Source organism: Anser brachyrhynchus (genome assembly GCF_964034855.1).
Source record: "Anser brachyrhynchus genome assembly, chromosome: 13".
NCBI lineage: Eukaryota > Metazoa > Chordata > Aves > Anseriformes > Anatidae > Anser > Anser brachyrhynchus.
In genome coordinates, this window is record NC_137708.1 from 10,110,318 (window position 1) to 10,120,628 (window position 10,311).

At 64.0% G+C, this 10,311-nt stretch overlaps 2 protein-coding genes across 2 annotated transcripts; both read right to left on the reverse strand.

The window, feature by feature from the left end:
- Positions 1-1,788: 1,788 nt before the first annotated feature.
- LOC308177369 (uncharacterized protein) lies at positions 1,789-5,254 on the reverse strand. The gene is made up of 8 exons (XM_080554553.1): positions 4,672-5,254; positions 4,479-4,592; positions 4,038-4,163; positions 3,639-3,692; positions 2,843-2,943; positions 2,397-2,469; positions 2,163-2,234; positions 1,789-1,982 (listed from the first exon to the last, which is right to left on the reverse strand). The coding sequence occupies exons 1-8, from the start codon at positions 5,216-5,218 to the stop codon at positions 1,927-1,929; spliced, it is 1,143 nt and encodes a 380-aa protein (XP_080410679.1). The 5' UTR covers positions 5,219-5,254; the 3' UTR covers positions 1,789-1,926.
- Positions 5,255-5,353: 99 nt separating this feature from the next.
- Positions 5,354-9,802, reverse strand: SNX12 (sorting nexin 12). Its single transcript, XM_080554558.1, has 4 exons — positions 9,558-9,802; positions 7,948-8,043; positions 7,613-7,737; positions 5,354-7,116 (listed from the first exon to the last, which is right to left on the reverse strand). The coding sequence occupies exons 1-4, from the start codon at positions 9,720-9,722 to the stop codon at positions 7,014-7,016; spliced, it is 489 nt and encodes a 162-aa protein (XP_080410684.1). The 5' UTR covers positions 9,723-9,802; the 3' UTR covers positions 5,354-7,013.
- Positions 9,803-10,311: the final 509 nt, after the last annotated feature.

The following is a 10,311-nucleotide window of genomic DNA, read 5'->3' on the forward strand; positions in this document are numbered from 1 at the left end:
CGCTCGGGAGCGGTGCTGGGATGCGAGCCAGCCTCTCCCTGCCTGGGCGCCGGCAGCACAGGCGAGCCCGGCTCCAGCACAGGAGGCTCGCAGCCGGGAGCTGCTGACAGCAGAGCGGGCAGGAATGCCGGGCAGGGCCCCGCGGGGGTGCCTGCCCACCCGCCTCGCCCCGGCGCTCGCACGCACGCACGCACAAGGGCCGGAAGACAAAAAGGCCGCGCTCAGAAAAATGACGAGCTCAAGGCAATGGAAACGGCACGGCGGCATCCTGTGCGCGCGGCTGCCAGGCCGTGATGCAAACGCCGCTCTCGCTCCCTCGCGGATGAATGAACCGTGTCCCAGCAACGCCCCTTCCCGTCCCCTCCCCGCCGCAGCTCCCCGCCAGCAAGGAAGCGGGCTCGAGATCAAGATGCAGAAATCCCCCACGGCCTCCCTGTTAGCGCCCAGGCGCTTCCTGCTACTGCTTGGGTTGCCGGCAGGGACCCCGCTGGGCCAGGCCAAAGCCCCGCGGTGCGTGGGCAGTGGCGCCACTGCAGGGCAGGTCTGGGGCGCCCCGGGGTGCAGCAACGCAGGGACGTGCTAGGGGAAATGCCCGGCCCTGCCGAGCAGAGGCTGAAGTGCCCGGAGCAGTGGCGTGGTGGGTGGCGACACCGGGACTCGCCCGTTCCCAGAAACCGTCTTACAGCAGCAGCCATCCGGAGGATGCTTTGGGGCAGGGAGCAGCACCGGGCACGGAGCAGGACAAACGCACTCCCAGCTCCCAGACCTCCCACGCGGCTCCACAGTCATCTTCACGGCACCCCATCCTCACCTCCCCGTCTAACGCGGGGCCCTCATCCGGCAGCACGGGCCAAGGGCTGGGGGCAGGCAGAGGCACAGAGCAGCCAAGCACACGTCCCAACAGGAGCAGCAGGAAGGCAGGCAGCAGCAGGGTGCGCGTAGCCAGCGCTACACAGAAGCGCAGGTAGGAGGTAGCTCCAGGCCAGAAAGGGGCCGAAAGCCCTGCAGAAGCAGAGCTGAACCGGCCCGTGGAGCCCTATCCCCTTCCATGAGCAGAGCTCCGTGATGGAGCGTCCCCAAGCAGCCACCCCAGAAACTCGCAGCCACCCCAGAAGGGGCACAGGCTGCTTGTGGCACTCAAAGGCAGCCAAAAAGGCCAGCCTGAGATAAGAGGGGAGCAGGAGCACGCCAGCCTTCCTGGCCCAGCCCTGGGGCACTGCCAGCATAAAGCAGGACTCAACCAGGGCCTCACCCAGACGCGAGGCAGTTGGACGAGGCACCCATATCAACCTACCACAGACAGAAAGCAGCGTGGCAGGGCTTGCAAGCAGTGCTTGCAGCGCTGGCAGGCAGGAACGGGGAAGAACGGAGCCCCACGTGTTGCTTCCATGCCCTGCAAGCAAGCCACCAGTTAAACTGGGAAGAGGCAGCGAAGAGCTGCAGGAGCCAAATGTGCCATCAGCAAGCGCTGGCTCTTCCCACTTCCAGCACGAAGCTTAAGGCAGAAACCTCCCCATGCAGCTACCTGCCACCACCACGGCTGTCACCAGCATGTGTCCAAACATCGTGCTTAGAAGCTTCAGGTTTCTCCAGGAAGGATTCCCCAGGGCCAGGCCGTGCCTGGGTCCAGCAGCACCACCCACCTCCTCCCTGCGTGCGGCAGACCCACAGGCCGGTCTGGCAGAAGCAGCCGCAGCCTGGGACAGAGCTGCCCTTTCTGCCCGGCCCCTTGGGGAAGAACGGGCAGCACAGGGCGCTGACCCTCTGCCAGCAGACAGGAAGCAGCACTGAGAAAAAGAAAAAAAAGTTTATTTTAAATACAAGGAATTAAAACATCCATTTGTTCAAGTGCTCCACAAGTATCACTGGCCCAGCAGCTCAGGTGCCTGGACAAGTCGCTGTTGTGTCTGCCCCGTGTGCCAGCTGTCAGTCTCTCCCCACGACACCGCTCTCGTCCACTGCTGCATCTTCTGGCCGGATTCCTGGGGAACAAGAGCAGCATCACAGCCCTGTTGCTCCCAGCACTCAGCACCTGCCCCACAGGGAAGGCCACGAGCTTTGTCCCTTCCACCTGGCAGCCCTCACTGACACCGGCAAGGGATCACAGGAGCATCCCTGCAGCCTGTGCAGAACCAAGGGCTCACCCCGGCGAGGGGACATACCTGCTGCTCTGAGCTGAGCCTGCAAGGAGGAGATTGTCTGGCGATAGGCTTCACACTGGGCAGTCCTGTCAGCTGGGGGCAGGAGGCAAGTCAGCGGCTGGGGTCCTGCTCTACCCCCAGACAAGAAGCCGGCCCCCTCCCCACAGAGCTGCAGGCCCTGGGCTCCTGCCACAAGCACAGGAGGAGTCAGCCGTTCTGCAGCTCTCCAGCCCCAAGGCAGCCAGCCCCACGTACCGAGCTCGCCCTTCACTCGCTCCAGCTCGTCCTTTACACGCTTCAGCTCCTGGGACAGCTGATCACCTGCAGGCTGGCGAGGGCAGGGTGTCAGGGGGGTGCAGTGACCCATGGCCCAGCCCCAGCACAGGCTCTCCTGGCCCCAGACTGGGATGCGTCCAAAATGTCAGGAGGTATAAAAGTGACAATGGCACAAGCCGTAAGGGTTGTAAATCTTTCAAAACTTCCTTAAAAAAATTAACTGAACAGAAGCCTGTAGTGCCCTGAGCACTGGGGAGGATGTAAAGCCATGCAGCAAATGCACAAGGTCTTGTGTAAACACCAGGGAAAGGCCAGGACAGCTCGGGTGCCAGCTCAGAAATTGGCAGCCCCAAGGCAAACCACCTCCTACCTCCGGCACACCTGCCCCAAGCCCCAGGGCGCACCCAGGAGCACCAGGCTCTTACCTGCTCAGCGGGGGCTGCCTCCCCACAGCCCGGAGCAGGGACGGGGGGCAACACGATGGGAGAAGGGGATCCCACGCACACCCATGTCTGGTCAGCCTTGCCTGTAAAAAGAGTCGTGTTTTCACTAGAAATGTAACTGCCACAGCCTCCAGCCCTCCTCAGCCAGGGCACAGCGCTGCCCCAGACACGGAGCAGCAGGCCGGCAGCAGCCGTGAGCTGCTGGAGGGGCTCGAAGGCCTCTCTCCGGCTCCCTTGAGCAGGTTCTGCCCTCTGCAGGGAGAATCAGCTCCCACATGGCTGCTTGGGGCCAGCCAGCACAGGGAGGCAGAGAGCTGCCCTGAGCAGGGCAGGGCTGTCCCAGCAGAGGGACCAGCTTGTCCCAGCTTCCCTTTCCTCTGCAGGGCCCAGGACAGCTCACTGCGGAGCTGCAGTCCCTGGGGAAGGCAGCACGCCCTGCCCACAAAGCAGGCCGGGACATCCCCGGGTGCTCACGGTCAGTTAGGGCCCTGCAGCAAGAGGGGCGCTCCCCAGCAAGCAGCTGCCCCGGGTGGCCGCCCACGTTTCCCAGCGCTCACCCCAAGCGAAACACAAAAACCTGACAGAACACAAGGCAGAAACGCAGGCTCCTCCCAGGACACTGGGTGTTCAGCTGGCCTTGAGCACTCAGGAGCCAGGAAAGGCTGAGCACGGGCTGCCTGCAGCAGGCCCTGTCCCGAAGGGCTGCGCTCCTGCGTGGGGCCAGGCCTCCGTCCTGCCCACCCACCCCACGCTGCAAATGGCCACGCAGGGCTCTCACCGTTTTCCTTCAGCTCTCGGGTCCTGTTGCACAGCAGCTCCTGGGTAGTCGATCCTGAAGTAGGGTCCAGGAAACCAAAAGGAAGAGCATCAGAGCCCTGCTCAGGGAGCGCCCCGACAGCAGCCAGGGCCGCTCGCTGTTCCACAGGTGAACCAGAGCACCGGGTTTGTTCAGGCTCTTTTCTGGGTGCCTCTCCAGGGAAAGGGACTTCATGCAGCCTTGCTGCTCTGCCTTTCGCTGCCCTTCCTCTGAGCCTAAGCACACACTGCCCCCTCCTGTCCTTTCCTCAGGATCAGCCTTGGACTCCGCAGCTGGAAGCCGAGTGTCCTCCCCGGGCCTCCAGCTCTCCTCCTCCACGGTGCTGGAGCCCAAAGGGCTTCTGCCCAGACTCCCCCTTACCTAGGTAAGAGCGCTTGGGGGAAGCCACTCTTCCTGGCGGCCGCAGTCGGGAGCGAGAAGCCACGGTAGGGATTGCTGTAGAAAGCCTCTTCGAGGGCTGTCTGTGACCCGCAGCCTTGCCAGCAGCTGGAGGGGAAGAACATCAGGCGCAGGGACTGCAGCTGCGAGGCAGCTACACCACGCCGCTCCTGGGGCAGCCCTGGGCTCGGCCAGGTGCCCGTCCCACGGCCACGGGCACCAGCACCGCTGCCACCCCGCGAGACCACGGGGAGAGGCCGCAAGCCCCCAGGTCGCCAGTGCGTGTGGGTGGGAGGCCAGGCACCGCTCACACCACAGGCACATCCCCCGGGATGCTTCCAGGGACTCCCCACTCCCCGTCCCTTCCCCCCGCTCCCTTCTAGGTGCCACATCAGGCCCCCCGAAGCTCCCCCGACGAATTACTTTCCGTCTCCTTGTCCCGGGGGGTGGGTCTGGGTACGGCGGACGGCAGCGCCAGCTGCGGAGCCCCACCGGGGTGCTGCAGCCTGGGCTTGGCGGCCGGCTTCGGCTTCGTACCTGGGGGACGCAGGGGGTGTCGGGCACTGGGTGATGAGAGCACGGTGCCCGGAGCCGGGCTCCCTCCGGCTGGGCTCACCTGAGGGCAGGGGGAGCCTCGCTGCGGGGGCTCCCGGCCCCCGGCCGGCCCTGGGGGGCTCCCGCCCCAGCGATGCCCGCGGGCGGCCCGGGGACGGCCTCGCTGCTCCGCGCCCCGGGGACCGGCCGGGGGGCCCGGAGCGGCCCGGAGCGCCCTGCCCGGCCCCGCGGCGGGCGGCCCTGCGGGGCTGCGGCCGGGCGAGGCGGGAGCGGGGCCGCGGCTCCCCGGGCGCGGAGGGCGGCGGCGGCTCCCCGGGGGTCGCACCGGGGGCGTCCCCGGCGGGGGGCTGCGAGGGGCGCAGCGGCGCGGAGGCGACGGGCGCGGAGGTGACGGGCGTGGAGGTGACGGGCCCGGCGGCGGCGCCCCCCGGGGACGGCCCCGCGGCGGCGGCTCCCATGCGCAGGCGGGCGGCGATGGCGCTGCACTCCTCCTCGAAGAAGCTGAGGAAAAGCGGCGAGAGCGGCGAGCTCGGCCCGCCGACGTGCAGCAGCAGGTCGGGGCAGCCCGGGGAGCCGGGCCCCGCCGCCGGCCCCTCCGCCCGCCGCATCCCGGCCGGCCCGAGCCGCGGGCACCCCCCCCGCCAAGCCCCGCCGCGCCCTCTGCCGGGCGGAGGCCGGCCCCGGTTCCCCCCCCCCCTCCCCGCCTCCGCCCTCCCCCCGGGCCCACAGGACGAGGCAGAGACTTGGCTTCACAGTGGTTTAATGCGAACGGACCCGAGGTTACACTGGACGGGGGGGGACAGCCGCGTGGAGGCAGCCCCGCAGCGGGACACGCGGGGCGAGGGGAGCCCTCCCCAAGCGGGGGCCGGCGGGGACGAGGGACGGCGGGGGGACCTCCGCCGGCCCTGCAGCCCCAGCCGGCCCCCCGGAGCAGCTCCCTCCCGGTTTCAGCAACTCGTCCTCATCTCTCAGATCCAGCTCTCGCCCACGAGCAGCGGGTCCTCACCAGAAAACCCAGGAGACGCGACAGAGGCCTTGGGGGACGTGCTTGGCAGGAAGCCTGGCAGGGACGGGAGGTCGGCCACCGCAGGCCTGTGCCCCGAGAAAAGCTCAACCGCGCTGCCACAAAATGACTGAGCGTTGACCCCAGGAGGTCCCGAGCAGAGGCCAAGCCCTGCTCGATGCAGCTGTGAAAGCCAGAGGGGTCTCCAAAGGACGGCTCTGGTGCAGCAAGTCACAGCCTCGTGGTCCCTCCCAAGCTCTGGACGGTTCCCTGACCAGTCTCGTGCCTCCCCTTCCACATTAGTAACTGCCTAGCTCATTGGAGAGAAAAAACAAAACACAAACAAAAACCTATCGGTCCTTACCCTGCTCCATACACAAGCGCCTAGCCCAGGACTGACCTAGCACTTTCTGCCGTCCCTTTCCGGAGAGGTGGTGCCACCCTCGCTCTGAGCACCGCACCAGGCTCCTCCCGCAGCTGCCGCCACCGCTGCGCTGCAACAGCCCCCGGCCTCCTCCTGCTCCTTCCTCGGCCAGACGGATCCCCTCCCTTCTGCAGCTGGGGCACAGGATAAGGTCACCGCAGCTCAGCTGAACCGGGTGCTGCTGGCAACGCCACGGCACCAGCCCACGGCAGAGCTAGCTGTGGCATTTTTAAAGCCTGGGCCGAGGCACCGCAGCACACGCTGCGACGGCCCGGGCTAGCCCAGCTTCCACACACCAAACTGCTCTCACAGAGCATCAGGAGAGCGCACGGCGTGGAAACCCCCCGAGCTGCCAGCAGCACGCGAGAAAGGAGGGGGATTAACACTAATATACCAAACAGGTCTGTACGCAGGAGGCTGAGAGCAGGGTTAGAGTAAGTCTTGGGTCTCAGCACTTCCAGACAGTGAGGAATGGGGATTTCATGCAGGGCGAAGGGGGTGGACGAGGGACCAACACACCCAGGCACCTATACTCACTGTTTTGGATAAGCCTTACTAAAACTCTAATACCTGATGCAATCACTGACCAACATGACAACTGCTATTCTTCAGAGTCTCCTGCAGAGATGCTTGGGGCTGCATGGACAGGGGAGTGAAGGTCATCTCATACCTTTCTGTACAGGGAGAGAGGCAGCTCCTACACCATAATGCCATAAGCAAGTTCCTGCTCCACACCTATACGCACCTGCCGCTAGGTGCGGGACAACACATTCACTTGCATAAATCTTCATACCTTTAGGCCAAGACCACAGCCCAGTAGAACAAGCTGCTGCCAGTTACAAAAGAGGAAAATACTGAACAAACTGGGAGGTTCAAGAGAGGAAAAGCTGGTTCAGAGAAGACAGATTTAGTGTAAAAATAAATGTCATTTTTGCAGGAGGGAGGGTGGAATGGAGGAAGACAGTCCCAGGTGCTCCTACTGGCGCACTTTCCCTGGGACGTAATTCCTATCAATAGTCTCCTCTTGCAGGAACATATGTAAGCAGCGCTCATTCTGTGCCAGTGGGTGTCCGGCAATTCTGGAAGAAAATCAGATGTGGAGGTTAGCACAGGCACCGCCGAGATCCCCACACACCCACTTCTGTGGGGAGAGAGCAAGGCAGGCCTCATCCACAGGCAGCCAGCCCCAAGCACAGCCCCGCTGGGCTCAGGCCAAGGTCACCAGCTCAGTACGGCAGGGCCAGAAACAGATGCTTGAACAGAGCGCACATCCCACAGCATGCACTGCAGCAGATCACAACCATCCTGAGCCAACACTACCCAGGCAGCAGGTCTCTAACACAGCCCTTTTGCTAATACTTGCTGCTCTCTCAGAACAGAGCACTGAACACAACCTACACCGGGGGTAGGATTTACTTCAGAACTGTGGTTTCATCGCCTGGTGGCAGGCACCATCCTTTAGCACAGCACTTGCACGCAGCAGATCAAGACTCCTTCCTGGTCAACCCACAACCCTCTTCTGCCAGCAGTAGCTGGGAGGGCAAGCACATGGCAAGCCCAGGACATCAAGCTTACTTGTTAATAAACTGTTCTAGGCCCTGTCTCCGCTCCTCAATGAAGGACTCCTCAAAGATGCCTTCGTCTCCTCGGAAGGGAAGCTGTCGTTTCAAAGCTTTTCCAGGCAGCGGTGGCACTACAATCTGAAAGCAAAGAACCACTCCTGTCAGCAGAAGTGCCACCCGCGAGAGGGCATCCTAAATCACTTGACACTCATCTCCAGCACCACCACATGGCCAGAGATCAAGCCCAGCAGCTGCCCCACCACAGCCTCTCTTCTGGGCAAGACTGTCACTACAACTGCTCCTATAGGACCCGCTCGCAGGAACAGGCAGATCTGAGTGAGACCTCACCTTGCTGTCTCGCTCCAGCTCATTCTTCAGCCATTCAAAGTCACTGTATCGTCTCCTCACGCATGACTCCTTCAATTTGAAGATCGGGAGGTTTGTCTGTAACGAAGAGAAGCAGTTAATTTGCAGGTTTGCTTCGGAAGCCAGATAGCATTTCAACATGCAATTGAAACCTGAAGCTTGGTTAGAAAACCAAGCCCCCTGAGAAGAACGCATCACAAGAACACCCAGCTTCGTTATTCAGGACAGAGCACAAGCACCGAAGCCCTTCAGAATCAAGCAAGCACTTGCCAGGCTACTTGGAGCCAGCCATTCCCTCCCCCTCAAGTTACTATTTTGGGAACACGCACCCCACCCAGGGGCGCACACTGAAACCAGGGCTTACAAATGCAGACAAGGCTGATTTTTTTTTCTCCCCTGAGTTCACTCCATTTTGAGGTGATCTACGAGACAGCTTCATGGCAGCCTGCAGAGCAGAAGAACCTCCTACCCGACAGTGGTGTTTCCATGGAAGAAAAAAGGGAGGAAATCTTGTCCCTGCGACTGCCCAAGGCCAGACCCGGCGCTACGATCTCCTCTCAGAACAGCCTGCCACCCTAACGGACGAGCAGCTTTTTCTGGTGGGCCCCGTGCCACCAGAGCAACTTGCAGCAATTCCCCTTCTTCCTCCAAAAAATTCTAAAGACTGACATCTACAGGGACTTCATCTTTGCACTACTGAGATGCTCTGAAACATTAAGGGAACTTAGGCAGCACAACCTGACACACAGCATACAAGTCCCCCTGCAACACATTTAACCATGTTCAGGGTCAGATCTGCAAAATAAAACCGTCTGCCTTCAAAGCCTCTCTGCGAGAGCTAGTTTCAGTGAGACTACGAGGCTCTCATCGCCGTCTGCCAACAGGCTGACGGAAACCAAGAACCAGGACAGAAAAAAAAAAGGAAATATCCAATTCTTCTGAAAGGCAGCGGAGACGTAGCAGTCAAATCATGCTGCGAACACAGGGCTGTGCCAGCACCATACCAGGCACTGGAGGTAACTCTCTTTTCGGGGGAAGCTCCGTTTCGCTTGCTTCGGCTGTCAGATGCGGAGCCTTGAAGGGGTCGCAGCTCAGCCTGGTGAGCTGCTCCACCCGCCCCGCGCTCTGCCGAACGACACAATTTTGGTACAGTGACCAAGTTCCCTCCCGGGGGTAACCGGGCCGCCCCGTACGCGCCAGGCGGTACCGCGGGCACGTCCCGGGACGCTGCCACCTGCGGTCCCTCCCCGCGCAAGATAACCAGCCGCACGCAGCCGCGGCCTGCTCGGCACCTCCCGGCGGTGCCCGAGCACCGGGCCCGGGGCTGCCTGAGGGAGGAGGAGCAGGAGCAGGAGCCGGGCCGGCACCTCCGGCCCCTCCCGCGCCCCCCTCCCCGCCGCAGGAGGCCCCCGCGGCCCCGCCGGCTGCCGGCGCCCTGACCTTGAGGCCGGGCCCGCCGACGAGTCGCTGAGGAGCCGCCCGCCCCCGCCGGGGCTCGGCTCCCGGGGCTCCCCCCGCGGCCCTCCCCCGGTCCCCGGCCTTCCCCCGGGCCTCGTCCCGCCGCCGTCCCCGGTCCCCGCCGGGGGCCGCACCCTCATGCGGAGCTCGTAGCTGGTGTATCTGGCGCGGCCCATGCCCACGGTCTGCGGGTTGAAGATGTCGATCTCGAGGAAGTTGCTGGGCGGCCCGTACGCGTCCGTCAGGTCCTGCGGCTTGGCGTTCAGGCGCCGGGTGTCGGCCACCGCCGCCTCCGACATGGTGCCGCCGCCGCCGCCCCGCCCGCCTCGGCCCCGGCCCGGCCGCTGCCGCAGCCCGCGCGGCCCCGCCCGCGCACTGCGCCCCGCCGCCCGCCCGCCGCCTGCATAAACCGACGCTTATACAGGGTCCCGGGCAGCAGGCTCCGCCGCCCCGCCCGCGCATAGCGCCCTGACGCCCGTAGGCTGCCTGCATAACGCGGCGGTTATCCATGGTTCGGGGCCGCTATCCACCGCCCGTCTATAGAAATTCATGGTGCGGGGCTCTCCCACCGTGGCCCCGGAACCTGCATAGCAATAACGCGCTCACTGCCCGCCCCCGCGTACCACCCGCACCGCAGCGGCCGGGACCCGGTGGGACCACACACGGTACAAGGCCGGGCCGGGCGTGCTGCGCGGGTGGGCCCGGAACCGGGTCACAGCCCCAAAAAAACACCGTGGGGCGGTGGTTATGTAAGCACAACTCGCCGCGGTGCCTGCCGGGACTTGTAGTCGCGCCGCCGCACCGCCTGCCACGCTCGCCTTTCGGAGCCTCGCCCCGCTTCCCCCGCCCCTCCGCCGCGGGCGTCGCCGGGACTTGTAGTCCTCCCGC

What these genes read in the sequence shown, in the direction of transcription:
- SNX12 (XM_080554558.1), bottom strand. Translation starts at nt 9,722, where the DNA reads ATGTCGGAGGCGGCGGTGGCCGACACCCGGCGCCTGAACGCCAAGCCG. An exon ending in AGCTGGAGCGAGACAGCAAG is followed by an intron (nt 7,738 to 7,947) that starts GTGAGGTCTCAC and finishes CTTTGCTTTCAG; the next exon opens with ATTGTAGTGCCACCGCTGCC. An exon ending in CTAGAACAGTTTATTAACAA is followed by an intron (nt 7,117 to 7,612) that starts GTAAGCTTGATG and finishes ATTTTCTTCCAG; the next exon opens with AATTGCCGGACACCCACTGG.
- LOC308177369 (XM_080554553.1), bottom strand. Translation starts at nt 5,218, where the DNA reads ATGCGGCGGGCGGAGGGGCCGGCGGCGGGGCCCGGCTCCCCGGGCTGC. An exon ending in CCGGGACAAGGAGACGGAAA is followed by an intron (nt 4,164 to 4,478) that starts GTAATTCGTCGG and finishes CTTCCCCTCCAG; the next exon opens with CTGCTGGCAAGGCTGCGGGT. An exon ending in GCGAGTGAAGGGCGAGCTCG is followed by an intron (nt 2,235 to 2,396) that starts GTACGTGGGGCT and finishes TCCTGCCCCCAG; the next exon opens with CTGACAGGACTGCCCAGTGT.